The sequence below is a fragment of the Nannobrachium achirus genome (assembly GCF_963921795.1).
Source record: "Nannobrachium achirus genome assembly, chromosome: 6".
Lineage (NCBI taxonomy): Eukaryota > Metazoa > Chordata > Actinopteri > Myctophiformes > Myctophidae > Nannobrachium > Nannobrachium achirus.
In genome coordinates this window covers 13,207,090-13,230,122 of record NC_137815.1, presented here as the reverse complement: position 1 = coordinate 13,230,122, position 23,033 = coordinate 13,207,090, and the positions used below count along the sequence as shown (strand labels likewise).

The 23,033-nt window shown below is 41.5% G+C and overlaps 1 protein-coding gene across 1 annotated transcript in view; it reads left to right on the top strand.

Annotated features, from left to right (window-relative positions):
• Positions 1–3,411: 3,411 nt before the first annotated feature.
• Positions 3,412–23,033, top strand: part of suclg2 (succinate-CoA ligase GDP-forming subunit beta) — a 276,376-nt gene continuing 256,754 nt past the window's right edge. Inside the window, exon 1 of the mRNA XM_080727868.1 lies at positions 3,412–3,501. Within this exon, the coding sequence (XP_080583994.1) occupies positions 3,424–3,501 (78 nt within the window). The 5' untranslated portion in view covers positions 3,412–3,423. The remainder of the gene's footprint in view (positions 3,502–23,033) is intronic.

Here is a 23,033-nt window from a genome sequence, read left to right as displayed (position 1 = left end):
CCTCTACTCCTCTGCTATAGCAAGCACTCCTGCCCAGGCAGGGGCGTCACACCAAATTTCGGGCCCTGGGGTACAAGGATTCACTGCGGGGCCCCCCATGAATCTCTTCCTCATAGGGGGAGGAGGGGGTTTAACTCATTTAGACTGGGAACGCATTATTACACATTGTTTTGTGCTTTAACTATTGAAAAATAGCAGATATACAAGCTCGCAGCGCGGCACCGAGTGCCGCACTGCGAGCTTGTAGATCTGCTATTTTTTGAAAATAGTTATTTTTGAAAATGAGTGGTGCTCAACCTTTTTCATGTGAAGGACCCCCAAAATGATGTGTATTTGGCCACAGACCCCCATCTCAAAATATTTAGTTCCAGGGACCCACCAGAAATCAAAATTTGAGTTACAAATGTTCGCTTAAAAAACACCTAATATTCAAAGATTTCCACACATTTTCACAACTTTTCAAAAACAGCAGATCTACAAGCTCGCAGCGCGGCACTCGGTGCCGCGCTGTGAGCTTGTATATCTGCTATTTTTCAATAGTTAAAGTATAAAATAATTAATGCCCCACCTTGGGCCCGAGTAACTCAGTCCCACTTCTCCCCCCCTTGTGACGCCCCTGACTCCCCTGCTCAGTATCTCCTTCGGTGAGGAGGACAGCCGCGGCTGTTTGCCCGGCTTAAGCCTGATTTATATTTTTTACTTAGTCGTGTGATGGAGTATACACAGTATATACAGGCTACATGAGGCATTACAAGGTCAAGGAGTGGATTCAGTGGGATTGGCCCCCGAGATAGATGAGGTGGGGCGAACCCAGCTATTTTCTTAAGCCCCTTCTATATGTCTTCGTTGGTGTACCACAAATAGCAGAAATAGCAGGTCTACAAGCTCACGAGTCACTAGATGTCACTTTGTGATACGCTGTGATCTTATCTTAGATCAGTTATTTTCTCTATTTTAAATAAAATCGAATCTTGACAATAATTGTTGTCAAATGTCTCCAAAATAGAGATGCCAGATGATCTAATAACAGCTGATATGTGGAGCAGCAATGGTTTAGTGAATAAACTAAATGATTTCTTCTTATATACTGTAGGCCTTCTACTCTCCTGCCGAAAAGAAAATATTAATTATAATGCATAATCATTTGTCTATCTATGTATCTGCCTGCCTGCCTACCTGCCTGCCAGTCCGTCCGTCCTTATATGATACAGACAACTAAGCGAAGCAAATAAGCATTTAAGGGATAAGTAGGTTATTAATGTGTATGTATTTCTATTTGGTGTTGTTGCTACCAGCTATAATTTTATGTGCACGTGAAAATTCAACTTAAACTTGAACATTATTAGAATGTCAGGACAGTTTAGACCAGTGGTCCTCGAGGGTGTTCCAGGTGGTACCCACTACCCAGCTAAATGATGGAGGGCTGGTAACCAAATGGACCCTTGAGAGCGTATTTTATAAAATTGCGACCCCCGACTGCACTATAATAGGCCATTCACATCAGCTGAGTTGACCAGATGCTCCTAAAGGCCCTGCTCACAAATCTAAAGCAAAAAGGTGCCTATTAGGCGCCTTCTCTCCAACACCCTATATGGGTGTCAACTGCATCCTCCCTGGCCATTTTCGAAACCAGATTAAAGACATATTTGTTTTCCCTGGCCTTTTAAAAAACACATAATATATGTAGCTGTGTAAAATGTTTGTAAAAAGTTGTATTTGTGTAAACACTGTTTTTCGATTGTATTTTATTTGTGTAACATGCTCCTGTTTCTTCTATTGCATTTTGTATGTTGTACAGCACCAAATGTGGTGCAAATGTGGTGCAAAATCCTAATCGAACGATAACAAAGATATTCAATGTTTAAATGGTGTCTGAGAGGCTAAATCTCATCAAATGGTGGTCTGTGGCTCAAATGCTGAATGAATAATGGGCCGACCTGGCTGTCCTTGATATGAAAAAGGATGAAAACCACTGGTTTAGACTGCTAACTACTAGGATTGGTTTGAACTGCCCCGTGTTTCTCAAAGTGGATTCCATCCTCTGTGGGTTCCTTTTAGGGGGGTCTAAATTGACCCTGACAAGTCTGTACTCTGACAGTGTACACATGGAACCAAATGAACACGTTTGGTTCCAGAGTTAAGGGGAGACCTTGAAATTTGAGAGTTTGAGAAACACTGCTTTAGGAGAAGCCTTTCAGTCAGTGATATTAATTCACTCACTCACTGTAGTGAACACAGAGAGAGAGGCAGGGGAGGGAGGGGAGGCTGCGTGTGTGTGTGTGTGTGTGTGTGTGTGTGTGTGTGTGTGTGTGTGTGTGTGTGTGTGTGTCTGTCTGTGTGTGTGTGTGTGTGTGTGTGTGTGTGTGTGTGTGTGTGTGTGTGTCTGTGTGTGTGTGTGTGTGTGTGTGTGTGTGTGTGTGTGTGTGTGTGTGTGTGTGTGTGTGTGTGTGTGTGTGTGTGTGTGTGTGTCTGTGTGTGTGTGTGTGTGTGTGTGTGTGTGTGTGTGTACTCTTTGCTCACCGCCCATTAGAGCAGTGGTTCTCAACCTTTTCAGGGTGTGTGACCCCCAAAATAATCATATTTTAACTGGGGACCCTCCCACCCTGACAAGCACTAAGAGTCGAGGAATTACATTTTGTACAACCCGGTTCTATTGTGAAAATAGCAGATATACATGCTCACAACGCCTCAGATCGTCTTTTTTCACAATTTCTGCCTCTAATATTTGACAATTTGGCCAATGTTTAATTTGTCATTTAGATTAAAAAGTCCTCATATTGTCACTTTAGAAATGTGCAGATATGCTTAAACGTTATGTTGGTTTGTTTAATGTTGAGTGAGAAAACAATGTTGCACATTAAGTTAAACATCCGGGGACCCCCCAAAATAATTTGGGGACCCCCCTGGGGGTCCTGAGTCTCCCGACCCACAGGTTGAGAACCCCTGCTGTAGAAGAAATAATATCAGTCAGTAATATATTCACTCAGCCTGCAGCCAGGGGAGGGAGGGAGGCTGCATGATGTGTGTGACTGTGTGTGTACTGAGCGTTTATGAAACAGAGCTGCTACCAATACATCTAAATGCATTTTAATTAATATAGTTTAATTATACTATTTAAATTGTATTGAGAAAAAAAGAAAAAAAACAATGCTGTTATTTGCTCCAAAAGCTTTATACCCTGTAAAATGACACAATGTGACATAGCTCTGTTTAACACAATGATGTACCCCCTCCAACTGTATCTACTGAATGTTCCTTGTTGTTGTTGTTTTTATTTTATTTTTTGACGCTTGCTTTAGCAATGTAAACGTTGTATTTTCTCATGCCAATAAAGCTCCTCTGAATTGAACCGCACAATCGCCCAATCAGCTCTCGCATATCCGCCACGTGACCCCACAACGTCATTCAGTCTTCCGTGTCAACATGGCGGCATCCATGGCATCCCAGGCTGCAGTGAGAGGACTGAGGACCACAAAACACCTGTTTCTGGGCAAATTCAAGGTACTGACATCTGTTCAACCGCTGACCAGGCATGTGTTTGATCACGCGGTGCTCTGCGCTGCGTGCGGGACGTTGTCTCCGTCCCAGAGAGATGTTTACCTGCTTATGCAAGCACTGCAAGGTGGCTAAAGCTGCATGGAAAAGTTGTGCTGGAGGTCTGTTTAACTTTGACACATCAAAGTTAACGCCATGTGTCAACAGCTCGTGGTGTCATAACAGCCTCCATAGTGCGACAGTACGTTCATTAAAGTAACATATTGTCATCAGGTATAGTTATGGCACTAGTCTCTGAGTCTGAGCACAAGTTTGCTCATGAATGTACTATATAGCCTACATGTGCAACTCACTTCTTCCTCTAATCCAGGGGTCAAAGCTTTCAGGCCAAGGACCCCTTAGCTGAGAGAGAGATGAAGCAGGGACCCCCACTACATATTGTATAAATGTGTGATTTTATCGGTTTCATAGATAGATTCATAGACTTGTTTGACAGCACTGTCATCAGTCTATGTTGGATTTGTGTTTTCAGTTAACTTGACTTTTCATTCTGTACTTGGTCTGCTCTTTTTTTTTAACCTCTACACCAAACCTACTTGCCGAAAATAGCAGATCTACAAGCTCTCAACGCCTCGCAGTGCGAGGCTTGTACAACCCTCAACCAACCCTAACACATTAGGGTATTGCTTACAGTTGTATCAGTGACTCATATGCATCAACACTTTGATTTGGTTGTCACTTTGATGACTATTATTTATTTGAAAATATGCATTATACTTATTGACTTCTCTTTTGACATGACCTCAAATGTTCAAGCATGGCTGATGTAGAAAGATCTTGCTGAACTGTAATGCTGGCACCTTTAGCCTCAGTTCTGTAGTCCTTGACCTGCTCATTGCAACACCACCATACAGATAAGAAGACTATTCTGTTAAACACTAACTCCTGTACTTTGTATCCACCGTGGTGGATTTGTTTAAAAAAAGCGACCCCAGTTTATAGTGCACAACATGTCTATACAGCGTGAACAGACTGACAAGCAGTGGTGGAAAAAGTACTCACATGCTTTACTTAAGTAAAAGTATCAATATTGCATTGTAGAAGTACTCTGTTACAAGTAGAAGTCCAGAATTCAAAATGTACTTGAGTAAAAAAGTAGAAAAGTATTGGCATCAAAATGTAAAGTACTAAAAGTAAAAGTACAAACTGTTTGAAAATAGCAGATCTACTTTCAAATAGCCAAGGTATAAATACGGCTAAAGTGGTTTATGGATGTTTTAACATATTAAAATGTGTACACACACGTCTACACAGAGACAAGCTGTGACATTTCTCATGGTAAACTGCGACCTTTGGTCGCAATAATTTATATCAGCAAAGTAACTCGTAACTATAGTTTTCAAATACATTTTGTGGAGTAAAAGTACAATATCTGGATCCCAGATGTAGTGGAGTAGAGGTGAAAGTATTGGAAATCGGAAATACTCAAGTAAAGTACAAATACCTCAAAACAGTACAGTAAAAGTACTTAGTTACTTTACACCACTGCTGACAAGGTCAGGTAAGGTCTGACATTCTGAGTTTTGAGTGACGCACCCAGAAGTAAGTGTCTGTTGACATTGTAAACAAAGGCCCAGCCCTTACTATCCACAAGTTTGTGTCCCCTGATGAACCCTTGCGTGAAAGTTGGGCATCACTTCATCTCTTAGCTGTTTCTGACTGGTTGCTGTTGTTTCAGAGAGAAAGAACAAGAAGCATGTGACTGTTAAGAGTGAAAGAACAAGAAGCATGTGACTGTTAAACACAAGGGCCCAGTGTCGTATTGCCATTGAGCAAGGCACTGAACCCTTGCTTGTGCTAATGTGTGAAGCAGGGTGTTGCTGCATTCCTGCTCAGTCAACCTATAGGGCTGTCACAATTATTACATAATCGCGATTATTTTTCATAATCGTCATAATCGTTTCCATGTTAAAAAAATAGGAAAAAAGTCAAACATAGTGGAAATAGCAGATCTACAAGCTCACAACGCGTCGCATCGCGACGCGTTGTGAGCTTGTAGATCGGCTATTTCCACTATCAAAGTTATTTTTTAAGTAGTAAGTTGTCAAATATGTCAGTAATTTCTTTGTATATTTAGGTTATGTGTCATATCTACCATGTGCAACTTCAAAGCCTAAAAGCCAAACAGAAATGTAATTATCAACGACAAAAACACAATTAAATCGTTAATCGCCAATTATTTGAGTGACAATTAATCGTCATGTAAAATGTCATATCGTGACAGCCCTATCAACCTACCCTGGGTAAATAAAGGTTTAACAACTTGGCATCCCTACTTTGGGCATCATGCCATTGTTCCTGTACTGTAGGTGAAAGTAAAAAAGTTGTGAACTTAGGTGTTTTTGCTGTTTATGCGTGACACCATTGTATGAAAAAAAAAAATCCTGATTACTTTATCCTTTCAGCTTTTTGTCTTTGACCATATTTCTGTCACAAGATTAAAGGCTTGCTCGGTCAATTAATGCTGGAGGCATTGGCACATTATTGCTGCTGCATGAAGAGTGTCCACCGGAACGTACTGGAGCAAACACAGACTGTTTAAGCCAGGCAAGAGTGACAATGTTTCGATGTCAATATCTTCGACAGGTCATGACCTGAGGAAGATGTTTTGACATCGAAACATTATTGCTGCTGTCAGCCAAACATCTTTTGCTGTTATGTCCAAACTGTGATGACTGGAGTTGAACATTTCAAATCGTTTGAATGGGTTTGGTGAATTCCGTGTCTATTTTCACTGATTGGGATGTATGTGAGTGATGGCAGAGCTGCGAGTAGTGCAGAGTAGGTGGAATTATGGGATGCATGTGGCGGGTCATGTTTTAATTTTTTTATTTTAATTTAATATTTTCCTTTTATATTAATAATAGTAATAGTTTCCATTAGTTTATTAGTACTCAGTGTGGAAACTGGAAACCAGCGAAACTATACTTAATGTGGGCTACTTCATAGTTCTGTATATGCTGACTATTGTATCCAGCCTAATAGGCCGTAACTCGAATGGTGAGAAACTTCATTGTAACACAACATACACATCTGTATATCATGGCTGAGGAGTAGATTAGTAATATAACTGCCAAGACATATATATATGTTCTCCCGTTATTGCATCTGCCAGCTGTGCTGTGTATAATAGCTTAACTTAAATCAGTCCCTCTTCTTTAAATGGACCACCAGGTTGCATTTACAAATGAATAGGAAAGTTGTGCACTGTTGCCATTGTTTGCGGGTCTTTGGCAAGGTTAGGGAATATGGCTTGTGACAGGTCAATTTGTCCATTAGTACCCATGTGCAGGCCCTAAGCCCAGTAGCCCACTGATTCATCCGGGTCAGCTAGGAACAGAACAGAACACCTGTGCAGGGTTGTTGGGGAAAGTAAAGATGGGAAGTAGTGGCTGTAAGCAGAACAGTCGAGTTCTTGATTTATCCATCGGCGGTGCTCTGTAGAAAAATGGCAGACGCGTTTCAGCTGCTTTAATTCTTCTTTTTACAAAACTTCATTTTTATGTTTTGCATGCTGAGTAGGCACAGGATAAAGCATCGGCTGAGCATGCAAGGAGACGGTAGGGGAGGAAGAAAATGGCCTTGTAGAGCATCACTCAACAAAGGCTCCTTCAGATGATAAAAAGGTTAAAGCTATAACCCTGCCTTCCCTTGCCTTAAGCCTTTTAGGCCTAGGGTTATTTTATGCTTTAACTATTGAAAAATAGCAGATATACAAGCTCACAGTGCGGCCGCGCTGCGAGCTTGTAGATCTGCTATTTTTGAAAAATCATGAAAATGTGGGCAAATCTTTGAATATATGTATTTTTAAAGCGAACATTTGTAACACAGATTTTGCTTTTTTTTTGGGGGGGGGGGGGGTCCTTGAACTAAATATTTTGAGATGGGGGGGCGGGGGTCGGCAGCCAAATACATATAATTGTAGGGGTCCTGGACAAGAAAGAGTTTTGAGAACCACTGACGTAGAAACATGTGTTTTTCAAAAAACCTTAGAAGGATTTGGAAGACACTTATAGAATCGGGTGAAAATCGGGTCAAAATTCAAATGTTCACTATTTTTCAAAAATGGCATATCTACAAGCTCGCTGCGAGCTTGTAGATCTGATATTTTTTAAAGTTAAAGCATGCATACCCGGTCTAAATGCCTTAATGAGCACACTCTGTCCCAAGGAACAGAGCAGCAGAATGTAAATGCAGAGCCTGTAAATCTGTAAATCTGTAAATCTCCAGTGACATTCCAAAATATCTAATATCAAAGATCTTTTAAATGCTCAAGGTCCACGTTTTGCTGCAGCCTTATCTGAAAGAATTTGCTCTAACTCAGTGCTACCTAGGGATGGGACGATAAGCGATATTATCATTTATCGTGATAAAAAACACTCACGATAATCGTATCGTGGAGATTTAATTGATCGTGATATCGTCCTCCGTCATGCACTGGGATCAATTCACCTTTTATTTGCCGAGCTGCATTTCCGGTACCACTTCTTAAACCCTCTAGAATTGGTAAAAGGTACTTATAATATACGTACTTGATACAGTCTTTTTTTCACTCGCTATCAAATGTCTTTGCCAAAAAATAGCAGATCTACATGCTCACAACGGGTCGCAACGCGGCGCGTTGTGAGCATGTAGATCGGCTCTTTTTTGGCAAAAGTTCCGCCCCAGGATAATGGATTTTGATTATCGCGATAATATCGTAAATCGCAATTTTTCATCACAATAATCGTGATATGAAATGTTCATATCGTCCCATCCTTAGTGCTACCTCCTCCACTCAGAAGAGGCTTGGCTCCTCCCCAGAAAAAAAGTGTAAAATGTGCTAAAATAAATTAGGCGAATATCGATACATTTCGAGACCATTCCAGTTTTGTAGCATTCTCTGTTGCTTGCTTTTTTTTTTTTTTTTTCAGTCTTAATTTCTCTTGTGGCTTTAGCAGGAAGCAATAGCTCATAGGAAATCCTTATTCCCGCTAGCTGAAAGTTTCAGATGAATGGCATTGATTTTCCGGACTACTTCTCAAGCACGGCTATATCTGGCCCCTGTTGCAGTTATATCTGAGACCCTTTGACCCGAGATAGAGACAGAGAGCCCTCCTGATGTTGCAAAGTCCATGCTAAAGACGAGAGGTGGCTGACCCTCCTCATGTCCCTTAGGCTGTTGTACAGCCTGGGGAAACAATCTTTTGCACTAAATCACTGCGTGACAGTTTTCTTTTTCACTCACAGGAACGCGTTTCTATTTTACTCTTTTGCGGTTGTCATTCTTATAATAATCTTGTTTTGAATTGATTAGCAGGAAATGTAATTATTCGTGACACTGGTTGACTACATGCACATTTGTGTTACTACTAGTACAAATAACTCTTACTCCTAAACTTCAGAGATACTGTTGATTTTTTATACTCCCATTCTGTAACGTGTACTGTCCGCATGCAGAATGCAAGCGGCATTGTTCACATGCACTATTGGATGTTAAGAATACAACATTTTTGTATCCATAAGCTTTCAGGAAACGTGCAGCCACAAATGCAGAGAATGGACAGATGTATTCGTACACATATATATAATGGGGGTGTAATAGTAGTGTATATATTCATATTAACTGTACGGTACGGTATGAGGCATTTGGTTTGGTACGTACTATGCACAACAAACACAATCACAGCACACACACAAAAAAAACATCCACTCCAGTGATGTGCTCCGACTTAACTCATTGAGTGCCAATCCCGAACTAGTTCGGCTTTATTAGCGTATCGTAGAGTGCCGATCCCGAACAAGTTCGGCTTTTTTAAAAAAAAAAAAAAAAAAATTTTGAAATTTTTTTTTTTAAATTTTTGTTTTGTTTTTTGGACCCCATCAAATCTGGTGAACATGATTTCAATCGCGATTTTGCATGTTCCACCCCCATACAACCCCATCTAACATACAGGGCAGCCATTTTTGTTTACATTACATGTAAAACATAATGGCGATTATCTCAAGAATGCCTGAACGGATTTCCAATCGGATTTTTTTGTTTGAAAGCTGTGAACAAACTGCACAAATCCACTCCAATGCAATCCAGGATTGCATTGGATTTTTTAGAGCTCATTCTTCTCTGTTTTTTTCCCATGCATGAGGTGTGCAAGGTTTAATCATGGCTAAGTTGACGAAAATAAGGCTTCTAAAATGCTTGGTAGCCAATAGCTAACTTCAAGCTAACTTCATCCTCTTCCTGTACATGCACAAAGGAAAGTGTTCAGGCAAGTAGGGCTTGGGCTTGGGCTCCAGGGCTTGGGCATGCATTACCAGCATATCTCTATTATTCTCTGGTCACTGGGCGCCCTCTAGTGGTGATAGGCTGGCACTCAATGAGTTAAGGTAGCCCAAACAACATCAGGCAAGTTGCAAAGTCAGTGTGTGGTTGAGAGAGCGAGAGATAGAGAGACAGTATTTGAAGATGAGGGAGAAGAGTATTTGTTGCGTACGTGCGTTATATCCACAGACTGTTTTTATCTGGTTAAAACCAGCATATTCCCATAGAGATGATGTCATGGACCTATGGTAGTAACAAGCTAATGAAAGCAGCTTGTCCTGGCCTGAAGGTGGACTGAAATGAAGTGACCCTTTGTCAATCTCGGCTGCTCTTCGTAACTACTGTAGATAACGCATGGTTGCTGCTAAGGCTCGCCCAAGTTTAATAAATCAAAATTAAAGACATTCCTCTGGCATTTCTCATTTTCAAACGAGTCGAATCGTACCATGAATTTTGAGAACCGTTAATTTTCAATACTAGTAAGACGCCTCAGGGCGACATGTGACCTCGCCCTAAAGGGCAAATTAATTTGAATGCACAATAGCATGGTACTATGTTTACACATGAAACACAATGTTATACATGAATATACAATATATGTTGTAGCCCCTGGCCCCCACCCTACAAGGTAGGGGGTCCCTGCTCCATCTTCCCATCAGTTTGGGGGTCCCCGGCCTGAAAACGTTGAAGACCCCTGTGTAGACTACAGGCCTAGAGGGCTTAACGATTGAAGTTGTAAGACTTTCATTTTTCTGTCTTAACTTTTGTGCCCTCAGGCCCCATGACAAATTGCGCTGCCATCTTTGAGAATTGATTGCAGATTCTCATCATGATGATGGTCATTTGCATTATTGACTTCATCTCTCTCTCCCCCCTCTGATTGTCTTGTTGGAAGTGATACTGGTTGGAAAATGATGAGCATACGGCTTGCTTTAGGCTACGCTGTGGCCCTTCTAGCAGCGCCAGTCTAATAACTAGGGATAGGACGATATGAAAATATCATGTCACGATTATTGTGACCAAAGAAATTGCGATTTACGATATTATCGCGACATTTTACATCAAATAGCAAATCTACAAGCTCACAACGCGTCGCAGCGCCTTGTGAGATTGTAGATCGGCTATCTTTTAGCAAAGAGATTTAGTAGAGAGTGAAAAAAAGACTATCAAGTTCTTTATTTCCAGGTCCGTTTGACCAATTAGGCCTATAGAGGGTTTACATGGCACCAGATATATGCAGCTCGGCAAATAAAAGGTGAATTGATCCCGGTGCATGACGGAGAATAATTTCACTATAAACTTAAATCTCCACAATACGATTATTGTGAATGTTTGGCTTAAGTATTATTACCGAATATTACTTTGTACTGAGTCTCGATAGCTAGACGTATTGGAGCTCTCCACCTCCTACCAATATGTCTGGTTGTTGGCGTTAGAACTGGGTGGAAAGAATTCAGAGATCTAAATAACACTACAGCATTGCAGAACCAATGCACAGACTTTAAAGGCACTCCTTCCTTCATGTTGGCACGATATCAGGATTGTTTATCAAAGCAGCAGGTATATAGAGTTGTAGCCCTGCTACATTGAAATTGTTCACACATACCCTTTGAGTGGCAGGCACTCTCACGCATTCACTCAGATACTTGTTCATATCTTGAACTCTAGATATATCATGCACACAAACAAGCTGCGCTTTCTTTCGTTATCCTTTTGATTATGGTGGCTCCGGTCAGATGTACAGTATGTTATGTTACCTGTTTTTATTTCATGATCATTAAAGATTCAGTCTATCAATCAAACCCATCCTACCGTTCATGCCACAGACATGTATTGTATATACAGTAAAATTCTGAGCTATACAATACATTTTCAAAACTTTATTTTCATAGAAACAACGGTTTCATGGTCATGATTCACTGAGATCCTGGATGGCTTGGTTCATGTCTTAACATAATTGTTATAAATATTTTCGTGAAAGTCTGAGGAAATGAATGGGAGATTTTTTTGTGGAATCAGTAAACCACACCCACTGTGATGCTCTATAGCGGGTCTAAAGCTCAAAATGTGTCGCGCTGCCTGCAACATGTAGTGAGCTTGTAGATTTGCTATTTCTGTTGTTTGATTGATGTACACGATTTACACTTTTAATGGTCAAATTTTACACTTAAGACAAACATTTCCACAGTGCTGGGCCTGGCAAGCACACGGGTATAGTGCTCACCAAGGACTATATTTTCACATGGTTGGTATAATGAGCCATACTGTAGCTTAATTGGTGGGACCAGCTTCATCTACTGTATCTGCATCAAGGCATCTGATGATGAATATTGTATAAATACTGAATAGTTAGTGCTGTGGTTTTCAGCCTTTCTCATATCCAGGTCCATTATTTATTCAGCGGTTGAGCCACGGACCACCGTTTGATGAAATGTAGCCAAAAACATATATAGAATATTTTGTTGTCGTTGGATAATTCCACGCTGTATTGATATTTTTACTATAGGAGAGATAACAGCCAAAATAAGAAGATTCTACAATCTCTAATTGTGTAGACTTCTTGTAAATTATGTAATGCAGAGGTTAAACAATAATTCTTACTCTTGAGAGCATGAAATGTAAAGTTTTGCACTAGATATTGAGTTGATTTGCTCAATAAACCCTTGGCAAAGACATACACGTATGGTTGTATTGAACTTTGACTTGCTCACTTAAAGGTATAGGTAAGTGATTTCATTTAATTCAAATGACAAAATGGGTCTATCCTTATATGGACCAAACACTATTGCAGGGGTATTTAGCTGACAGGGAGATGAAGCAGGGACCCCCACTACATATTGTATAGAATTCTGTTCAGATTTGCATCGATTTCATCGATAGATTCATAGACTTGTTTGACAGCACTGTCATCAGTCTATGTTGGATTCGTGTCAATGTGTTTTTTCAGACATTTAACCACTTAAATCGTTGATAGTTAGTAAATTTGACCTTTCACTCCAAACCTATTTGCCAAAAATAGCCGATCTACAAGCTGCTGCGAGGCGTTGAGAGCTTGTAGATCTGCTAGTTTTGGCTAAAGTTCTCCTCAGAGTGGGGATGTGACCCTCACATCCCCACTCTGAGGAGAACTTTAGCCAAAAATAGCAGATCTACAAATTGAGTCCAGTTGTTCATTTAAAAGAATTGTCCTATTACACAAAGATTTGGAGGACCCCCTGTAGTAACTCTGAGGACCCCCTGTTGAAGACCCTTGCTCTAGTCTATAGTAACTAGTACTATCAGAACATGTCATCGACCCATTTTGTTACTTGTCGCTTACCCTACCTTTTTAACACATTGACTGCCCAAAAGGTGGCGCCAGAGCCCCAGCTAAGTGCCCAAAGCCACCTCCATAGAAGAATACAAGGCCCTGTTGCGTCAATGCATGCGTCATGACGTCACTTGGTCACATGAGCGCAGACAGGATGTTATTGTGTAACTTACTGTATGGGCCAGTGTTGATCATAGCTGTTCATTGCCGATCCAAATTTGGACATTTTGCCGCACCACGCCAAAGTTTTAGCCATAAAACAAACATCGGAGATAAAGGGCGTTAAAGATGGGGAAATGCATTCGAGTATACGGAGAAAAACGGCCGCGCGATGCTCTCAGCGTCGACTCGAAGCGACTAGCGGCTAATGGGCTACATCCAGGCGCAGCCCCAACGTAACGGTGAGATTTAAAGTTAATACTGTAAATACAGTAAACACGTCAACGCGTCGTGGGCCTCCAGAGACATCAAAGAGATTGGCGTGTAGACACCTCGTGGGCACCCGCTGTGTTAAATACTTAGAACAGGGCTGGGCAACTTTGATGATGGTGAGGGCCACTATATTTCCACCTTCCCTCCAGAGGGCCACATTTGTCATTCTAGTATTGCATTCAATAGAATCAAAAATAGCCGATCTACAAGCTTAAAAGTTTGTAGAGCTTGTAGATGGGCTATTTTTGCTTCTTTTGAATTGGAATCCTGAATTATTTTTTGTTATTTCTTAATTGGAATCCTGAAATGTAACATTTTGATTTAATTTCAAAGGCATTTAGTTATATACCTAAATACAAATACTTTGGAAATAAAAAGAAATACATTTTAATACTACTATACTAGTCATTAAGTTACTAATATAGACAGACGGAATTAAAGCAGGTCATGTTTGGAATTGTAACAGCTGAAATCAATAATATATCAGTATTCTGATATTAACCTGTGGGCCGCATTAAGTGAAGGTGGGGGCCGCATGTGGCCCCAGTGCCGCCAGTTGCCCATGTATGACTTAGAATGTCTTGGCCAATGCCTTTCGTTTACATTGGAATATTTTATTTATATTCTTTCCAGCTCCGTAATAGTAGTCACATTTAATGTACTGTACCGTACATGCAACACTATTTGAAAGGCTGGGTGTCTGCCAGTGTTCCTAACAATCGATCGGTTTACTCAGTGTTGCATGTGTTGACTTTCTCTTTTTTTTGCTGTTCTCCCCCCAGTGGTAAAGTCATGCAGAACTTCTAATCTTCACATTTCTGAATGCAATCCTTTGATGGCCACAGCACACTCTCCTTATTGCTCACACTCCTCTCTCTCTCTCTCCATCTCTCCTACCCTCTCCCCCCCCCCCCTCTCTCTCCCTCCATTGCTTCATCTTCCCTTTCTTTCTTCCTCCATTCATTTTTTTGAGGCCAGTTGCCGAGGTGATAAGGGTAACGATCGCGGGGATTCTCTCCGGTCCGTTGCACAGTATCAGAGCCTCGGCTGATTGGCAGTCAGGTATCTCCACAATGGAATCAAATCGGCTTTGACAGTGTACGTCAGCTCACACCAAGGGAATTCAATTTGCAATGATTTGTCAATAACAACGCACGGCAGATCACAATATTTCAGGACAGTTAGAGGGACACGGCATATACTCTGGAGGGGGGAAGGGGGGTTATTTATTTATTTATATTAGTTTTTTTTCCCCCCTTTTTTTTCTCTCCCCTCTCTCCATAAATCACATCTCCTGAATTCTTGTCTGCACAGCGAGATAATCCTCGGGCTGTTATTCACTGTCGCTGCGCCGCGCAGAATTTGTAAACATTTGCTAAAGTTATTTTTTTCTTTTCTTGCCTTTAACCCTCAAATACCTAGAACGCATGCGTCACTTTAACCATTATTCTACGCTTGCCGCGCTGCGAGCTTGTAGATCTGCTATTTTTGAAAAATCTTGAAAATGTGTGCATGTGCAAGTCTTTGAATATCTTTGACCCTACTTCCAAATCCTTCCTCTAAATCAGTGGTTCTCAAATCGCTATTTTTGAAAAAATCGTGAAAATGTGTGCAAGTCTTTGAGTATCTTTGACGCGATCTTTGACCCGACTTTGAAATCCTTCCTCTAAATCAGTGGTTCTCGAACTTTTTCACGTCAAGGACCCCCCAAAATTACAGGTATTTGGCCACAGACCCCATCTCAAAATATGTTGTTCCATGGACCCCCCAGAAGCAGAGATTTGAGTTACAAAAGTTTGCTTTGAAAAATACATAGTGAAAGATTTGCACAAATTTTAACGATTTTTCAAAAATAGCAGATCTACAAGCTTGCAGCGCGGCACTCGGTGCCGCGCTGTGAGCTTGTAGATCTGCTATTTTTCAATAGTTAAAGCATAACATAATAGTTAAAGTGGTTCAAATCTAACACGACTCGAGCGCATTCCAGGTTTTTGAGCGTTAAGGTGTCACCAGGCAGTCCCTGCCTGGCCCAGTCGTGCCGCAGCCCAGTATGGCAGGCAAACAGCGGAGAGAGAGAGAATGCCTCTCAATGAGACTGGGTCCTGAATATTTTACCGAGGGGGTTGGAGGGCCTGTCACCAGCAACGACTTCTGCTGCTGTAACTTCAAACGACGGGCGGTTTTTCTCCATCTGCCTCGGCGAGAGCGCATTTACATTTCCTTCCCCGCCAGGGGATATCGGAGACCCGAGTTATCTCTAACTGGATTTGAATATCACTTCGCCAAGGTTAATGGCAATTTCTGTAGCCGGGTAAGAGAGGTGTTTAGGCTTTTTCAATAATGTAAGAGGGTCATTAGGAAGAGTTGGCAGCCTCTGAAGTTGGTGTGCGATGAGTGAATGCACTCGGCTCTCAACGTGGGTTGTCTTTGGAAGAAAGGCACTCAGAAGAGGCTATGAATGAGACTCATAAAAAAACATGCGTGGGCACTTTGTTCATCGGCAGTGAACCTGGACATATCTGCTCATCTTTGTGTGGATTCCCTCCTGTCTTATCTTCCCTTTAGACTTCTGACACCTTTGAATGTTTGAATATCGTCGCTGTTGGACGGAAGCCCTGTGTCTGAAACCGTTACTTTTCAGGAAATGGATATTGGACAAATAACTTGTGTTCCATTGAAGCTAGTGCAGTGCAGTTATTATTTAGGATGTTATAAAACATTTTTCATTTGTTAAATATTAATAAACAGACAGACTTAAAGTCTGTCATAGTTTGTACTTTTTCTGGTTTTCAGGTTTTCATGTGTCTAGAAGGTTGACAGTACTTCATTAGACCCCCTGGTGTGGTTATTATGAGCAATTATGTATTCCCTTTGTATCATATAATCATCCCCTGCCCTTTTACCATTCACCCAACACTGTGGGTGTGGCTAACTTCAGCTGGGTCACCACCCACCATGACAACCAGGCATACTTAATGAACTGGTGGTTGTGGCCACATAAAAACCTTATTTTAATTCTTTCTGTACACTTCTTTGGAAAAAATCTTCCTCCTAGTATAATCATAATACCTGATAATCATGTTTAGGCACTTCTAAAATAAGATTTTAGAAGTGCTTTTTGCACGACTGTCGATGGAAGTGGGGCATTCATTTAAGAAAATACATACAAGTTGAAATACTTGAGATACGAGGTTTCTGCCCGACGGCCGCGATATGATGCCAACGCCGCCTTGCTTATTAACTATGCTAATTGGCAAAATCCCTATCTGTCGAGACACCTCAGTCAGGGTTTCCTCTGCTAAGCCTGTCTGTGGGAGATTAGACCCCAGCCTTCCTAAAGACCTGCCAATGATGCAAATCTCACTGATCTAAATCCTGAAGCCGCGCTCCGCTACTCATGCCGCTCGACTCTCTCTCTCTCTGCTCTTCACGTCTTCTAACCCCTCGTTCCCAAACCAGAAGACGTCATGTTTGCCTCTCCAAAGTCTGATTGGAGGTTTCGTAGTCAAATCCTCTTCTTCCACTCGCCCCGGGCGTGACCTTGGGTTTTTAACCCATTCAGAACGGGGTACACAGTATTGTGTATCATTATTTTATGCTTTAACTATTGAAAAACAGCAGATATACAAGCTCGCAGCGCGGCACCGAGTGCCGCGCTGCGAGCTTGTAGATCTGCTGTTTTTGAAAAATCGTGAACATTTGAATTTTGACCTGATTCTATAAGTGTCTTTTGAATCCTTCTAAGTTTTTTTTTGAAAAACCTGTTTCTATGTCAGCAATCTGGCCAGCCATCGTCAAAGAAAAGGTCCTTTTCACTCAACTGGAGCTCAGTTAGTCTGTTCTTGAGAGACTACTATGTCAGTGGTGCTCAAACCTTTACATGTGAAGGACCCCCAAAATGATATGTATTTGGCCACGGACCCCCATCTCAAAATATTTAGTTCCAGGGACCCCCCAGAAGCAAAATTTGAGTTACAAACGTTCGCTTTAAAAATACATATGTTCAAAGATTTGCACACATTTTCACGACTTTTTCAAAAATAGCAGATCTACAAGCTCGCAGCGCGGCACTCGGTGCCGCGCTGTGAGCTTGTAGATCTGCTATTTTTTTAATAGTTAAAGCATCCACGAATTCTAGGCCCTAAATGGGTTAATCGGTGCATCCTGTCCTTTGTGGACTGACTTATCCATATCTTGCTCCGTTGCACATTGGCAACTGTTGTTAGGTGATCAGTGCAACCAGGGTACAAGTATTTGGATGCAGTTGCTGTGGTAACCCCCTGGTCCACCTATTCCAGTCAAATTGTACCGTATAGGCGTGTGGAATAATACTCGCACTTAGACCTGAGTTGGTTGCCAGGTTCGACAGCACGCTGTCGCTCACGCTAGGTTTTGATTGATTGAAGACTTTATTAGAAGTTTGTATAGGAAAAGGTACAGTTTCATAAATGTTTACAATAGATATTTACAATAGAAGGGTCAGGGGGAGGGTAAGGCAAGGCTAGGTTTGTTTTTACCAGTTACGAGTGGCTGCCGCCTGTAAGTGGTTTTTCAGGGTGATTTTAAAGGATGTTAGGGATTTACACTCCTTTAAGGCCTTCGGAAAGGCGTTCCACATTTCGGTGGTATAGCAGAAGAACGAGTTTGACCCTTTGTTTGAATTTACTCTGGGTTGAACGTGATCTGTGGTGCTGCCTCTGGTGTTGTAATTGTGGACATCCTTAACGTTTTCAAGGTATTTTGTCAGGTACATGGGTATCATATAGTGGTGTAGTGTATCTTGTACACCAGGCCCACTGCAAGATGCTGTACTCTGTCATCTACTCCGAGCCACCCCACTCTTAACTCTTAAGAGTAGCGGTGAGGTGAGTACGTGAGGACAGTCTGGTTGAAACACGTCTTTCAATTACTTTCCTGCTCGCCAGCGTCACTGCACTGTACGGCAGGATGCGATTGTTAATCCAAAAAAGTAATAATCAATAGTTGCTGTAATGTTTTAATTCCCCCCAAGCTTCCAACTGGCCTGATAAGTTATTTTTTTTTATATACAGTATATAGTTTTTATCCCACGGTTTTGCAACCCATTTTCTCACCCAGTGCCAACTACCTAACCTGTAACCTCGCCTCACCAGACTTTCTGAGAGAAAGCCTGGTGATCGTTAACAACGGGCGGTTTGATCCGGTCTAGGCGAAGACAAGCCGAAGACGCGGCGTCGCTTTGTTTTGGTTCCCTCCGTTTGTTTCCCCAATCCCTATTAAAATGCTCGAGTAGCCTAGTGTAGTCTTGCCAGTCGCTACGAGTTGGAATAAAAGATGCATATTCCAAACACATTTTTCAAAAGCAAAACTACGCCGCATCAAGGAGTTTATTAGGTAGGCCCTAAAAAGTATGTCATTGAGCGCAGGGAATTATTTTGGGTTAAAACTGAATCCGGCAAATTGTAGTCCGTGGAGTACTACAATATGACGTAAAGTGGTTTCCTCTCCCGACCGGATCAAACCTCGAAAAGTTAAGTGATCCCAGACTACCTAACCTGTAGTCCTGATTTCCGCTCTCCCCCTGCCGCGCCAGGGGAATTGGGGAACACCTGGCTAGGGGGAGGTAGTATAGAAACCAGGACTACTGCATGTTTTTGTGAGGGCATCTACCCTAGGAGACACGGGGAGAACATACAAACTCCTAGAAAGGACCTTCTAGCTGTGAGGCGAAACGCTAACCACTGCTCCACCGGGCCCTAGGCCTGATAAGTTCTGTCTGAATTTGTGAGAATAGCATGCACGTTGTCCTTGCCATCTCCCTTCATCTAAATCCAGGGAGGCAGTGCCAAGGCCCGGGAACAAACGAGGAGGGACGTTCTTTGCCATCAAAACGCAAATTACTTCATTAATTAGAGGAGACTGACGGTCTGCTTTTCCAGACTAGATGCTTATCCGAATTAGCCCACTTAATGCCTCGCGATGCGTGCTAAATAACGCTGCATGGCTAGCTATAAGTGGAGATTCACTCGATGATTCACGTTGGCCCGTTTACGCAGAAAATCCACATCACTTCTGCCTCTCTGCTCTCCCCCCTCTCGACTGCGTGTCACCTCCATCGGTCGCTAAATATACAGCGTTTTCTAATTATGGTACAGCCTGATTTTTATGAGTCGCAAATAAGTAGCAAATGGCCACCTCATTAGTAAAGGAAAACATAGAAAACATTCTACTGCAATCGGCCCAGCAATGATTTTTTATTGCAGCTCCAGAGCCATTCTGATTCAGGCTCCGGGTGTGCAAGCGGACACAGATTAGCCTATTCAGAACGGGTACACATTTTGTGTATCATTATTTTATGCTTTAACTATTGAAAAATAGCAGATATACAAGCTCACAGCGCGGCACCGAGTGCCGCGCTGCGAGCTTGTAGATCTGCTATTTTTGAAAAATCGTGAAAATTTGAATTTTGACCCGATTCTATAAGTGTCTTTTGAATCCTTCTAAGGTTTTTTGAAAAACCGATGGTTCTATGTCAGCAATCTGGCTTATTAGCCATCGTCAAAGAAAAGGTCCTTTTCACTTAACTGGAGCTCAGTTAGTCTGTTTTTGAGAGACTACTATGTCAGTGGTTCTCAAACCTTTTCATGTGAAGGACCCCCAAAATGACATGTATTTGGCCACGGACCCCCATCTCAAAATATTTAGTTCCAGGGACCCCCCAGAAGCAAAATTTGAGTTACAAACGTTGGCTTTGAAAATACATATATTCAAAGATTTGCACTCATTTTCACAACTTTTTCAAAAATAGCAGATCTACAAGCTCGCAGCGCGGCACTCGGTGCCGCGCTGTGAGCTTGTATATCTGCTATTTTTCACTGGTTAAAGCATTCAATAATTCAAGGCCTAAATGGGTTAAACACCCCCCCTCCCTCCCCGTACCCTGTTAAATGCTACCCGGATGGTTGGCTAAATGGATGTGTAACAGAAGCACGAGTTCAGCACTTAAATGGGAACAAATCAATTAGGTGCAATCGGTGAACGGCCAATCTGTTAATTTCTTAAACATTTGATAATGCCCCTCAAGGAGCATTCTGCTTAATTAACTCTGCAGTCATTTGTCGTCACTAATTAGGTGGAGTCATTTTCAAAGGGGTTACGTTTCTCGACCGTGGCCAGTAATGAGAATTTTAACCCCAGCAGACATCTAGGGATACCGTCGTATTAATATGAACTGTTCAGTGAAGAAAATTAGCCCCTTGAAACCATGGTATCCACAGCTGGCTCTGCTTTGGGTTTTAACGAGTTTCGTTTTCTTTTCATACTGCACACAGTATGCGTCTTGTGTTTATTCTCATACCAGCCATTTGTCTTAAAGGGATATTCCACTTTCAACAGGGAAACAGCATAGGGCTTCTCTCCACACACACACCCATTGTAATTTCAAACTTCATTTCAGCCATGATAGATTCATTAAAAACACTCATTATGTTTTCTAGTAATTTATACTACCCTCCTAATACGTGAGCAGGCCGTGTTTTATCTATAACTTTTTTCATTTATTTGTAATAATTATTTGGGAAAATGGAAAAAAATTAAATACAAAAAAATTATTATTACAAATAAATGAAAAAAGTAATGGAAAAAAAAACGGCCTGCTCACGTATTAGGAGGGTAATATGAGTCACCAGAAAAAAAATAATGGGTGTTTTTAATGAATCTATCAGGGTTAAAATGAAGTTTGAAGTTACAATGGGTGTGTGGGGAGAGGCCCTGGGCCTGGAGGGCCTGGTAACATTTACATAAAATATCTAAATATTGAATCAAGCAAATTAAAAACTGTTCAGGGTGTTCATAAAAGCCTGATTAGACGATAAAATGACCAAAGGTTTTTCCATCTGTTTATCTTGGGATGCTGTGGTCCAGTGCAATATACAGAAGACCATTGGTTCTCAACCATTGGTTGTTACAGGGGGTTCACAGCTAAATAATCATAATGGATTTTTTAATATATATTTGTATTGTTTTTTTTACACACAACACAATACATATAATCAATCACACACATTCACTCACATTCACATTCACACACACACACACACACACACACACACACACACACACACACACACACACACACACACACACACACACACACACACACACACACACACACACACACATATACCACCTGCACATGCCCATCAAATTACATTGTTCACATCATCCTTCTCTTTTCTTTTCCTTTCCTCCTCCTGTTCTCTCTTTCTCTTTAGCCACACATCATTATTTCCTTTAGGTTCTTGTTTCCATGGCGTTCATATACGTCTCCCAGAGCCGGTCAAAGTCACTCTGTCTACCTGTCTCACTAAATCATGTTTACTAGATTTAATGGGGTCCAAAAAAAATTAGGTGCAGGTATGATATCAAACCGGCCGAATCGGTGACCGGCAGGTCACTGACATAAATACCGGTTTTATGCCAATTGTGTCTATGGCACTGCACAGCATGATGCTCTGGTCCTGTTGCAGCAGCCAGTCTACTTAGTGGCAGCCTACAGAATACAGATGGTGCTGATTACCTTTGCAATATTCCATAATCCTGTGTCAATGTCGTCTCCAAAAAGAAGGAAAAATAAAAAGCATGCGTCGCCTGCTTTCCTCCTGCCTAGTCCAGACGGTCATATTAGACTGGATATTGTCTGTGATTTTGGATATTGTACTATTGTGATTGATTTGGCATTAGTGTTCCTCTAGCTTATTGGTACTCAAATTGAAGTATGTAAGTATGCCTACTTGGCCTGAAAAAAATAGGGTATTGGAGCAACCTTATTTTCTAGTTAAAGAATCGGTATCGGAAAAAATCGGTTTTGGCAGGTCAGATCTTCATAAAACCGGGGGGTCGGTATCGTCCAAGAATTTTGCAATCGGTCCATCTCTAGTGTAGACCGCAAACTAGGCCACTGGAAAGGACGGCCTGAAAGGGAGGACCAAATGCACAAGAGGACCTTGAGAGTATTTATCATCTCAAAGCCACTATCGGACAACTAAAAGCACCCCGGTTGGAGTCCCCCTAGAAGCTTCACTTACTTCCTGTGTTCTTAACCCATTTAGGGCCTAGGATTATTTAATTCTTTAACCAGTGAAAAATAGCAGATATACAAGCTCACAGTGCCGCGCTGCGAGCTTGCAGATCTGCTATTTTTGGAAAAAGTCGTGAAAATGTGTGCAAATCTTTGAATATATGTATTTTCAAAGTGAACGTTTGTAACTCAGATTTTGCTTCTGGGTGGTCCCTGGAACTAAATATTTTGAGATGGGGGTCCGTGGCCAAATAGATATCATTTTGGGGGTCCTTTACATGAAAAGGTTTGAGAACCACTTACATAGTAGTCTCTCAAGAACAGACTAACTGAGCTCCAGTTGAATTGAAAAGGACCTTTTCTTTGACGATGGCTGG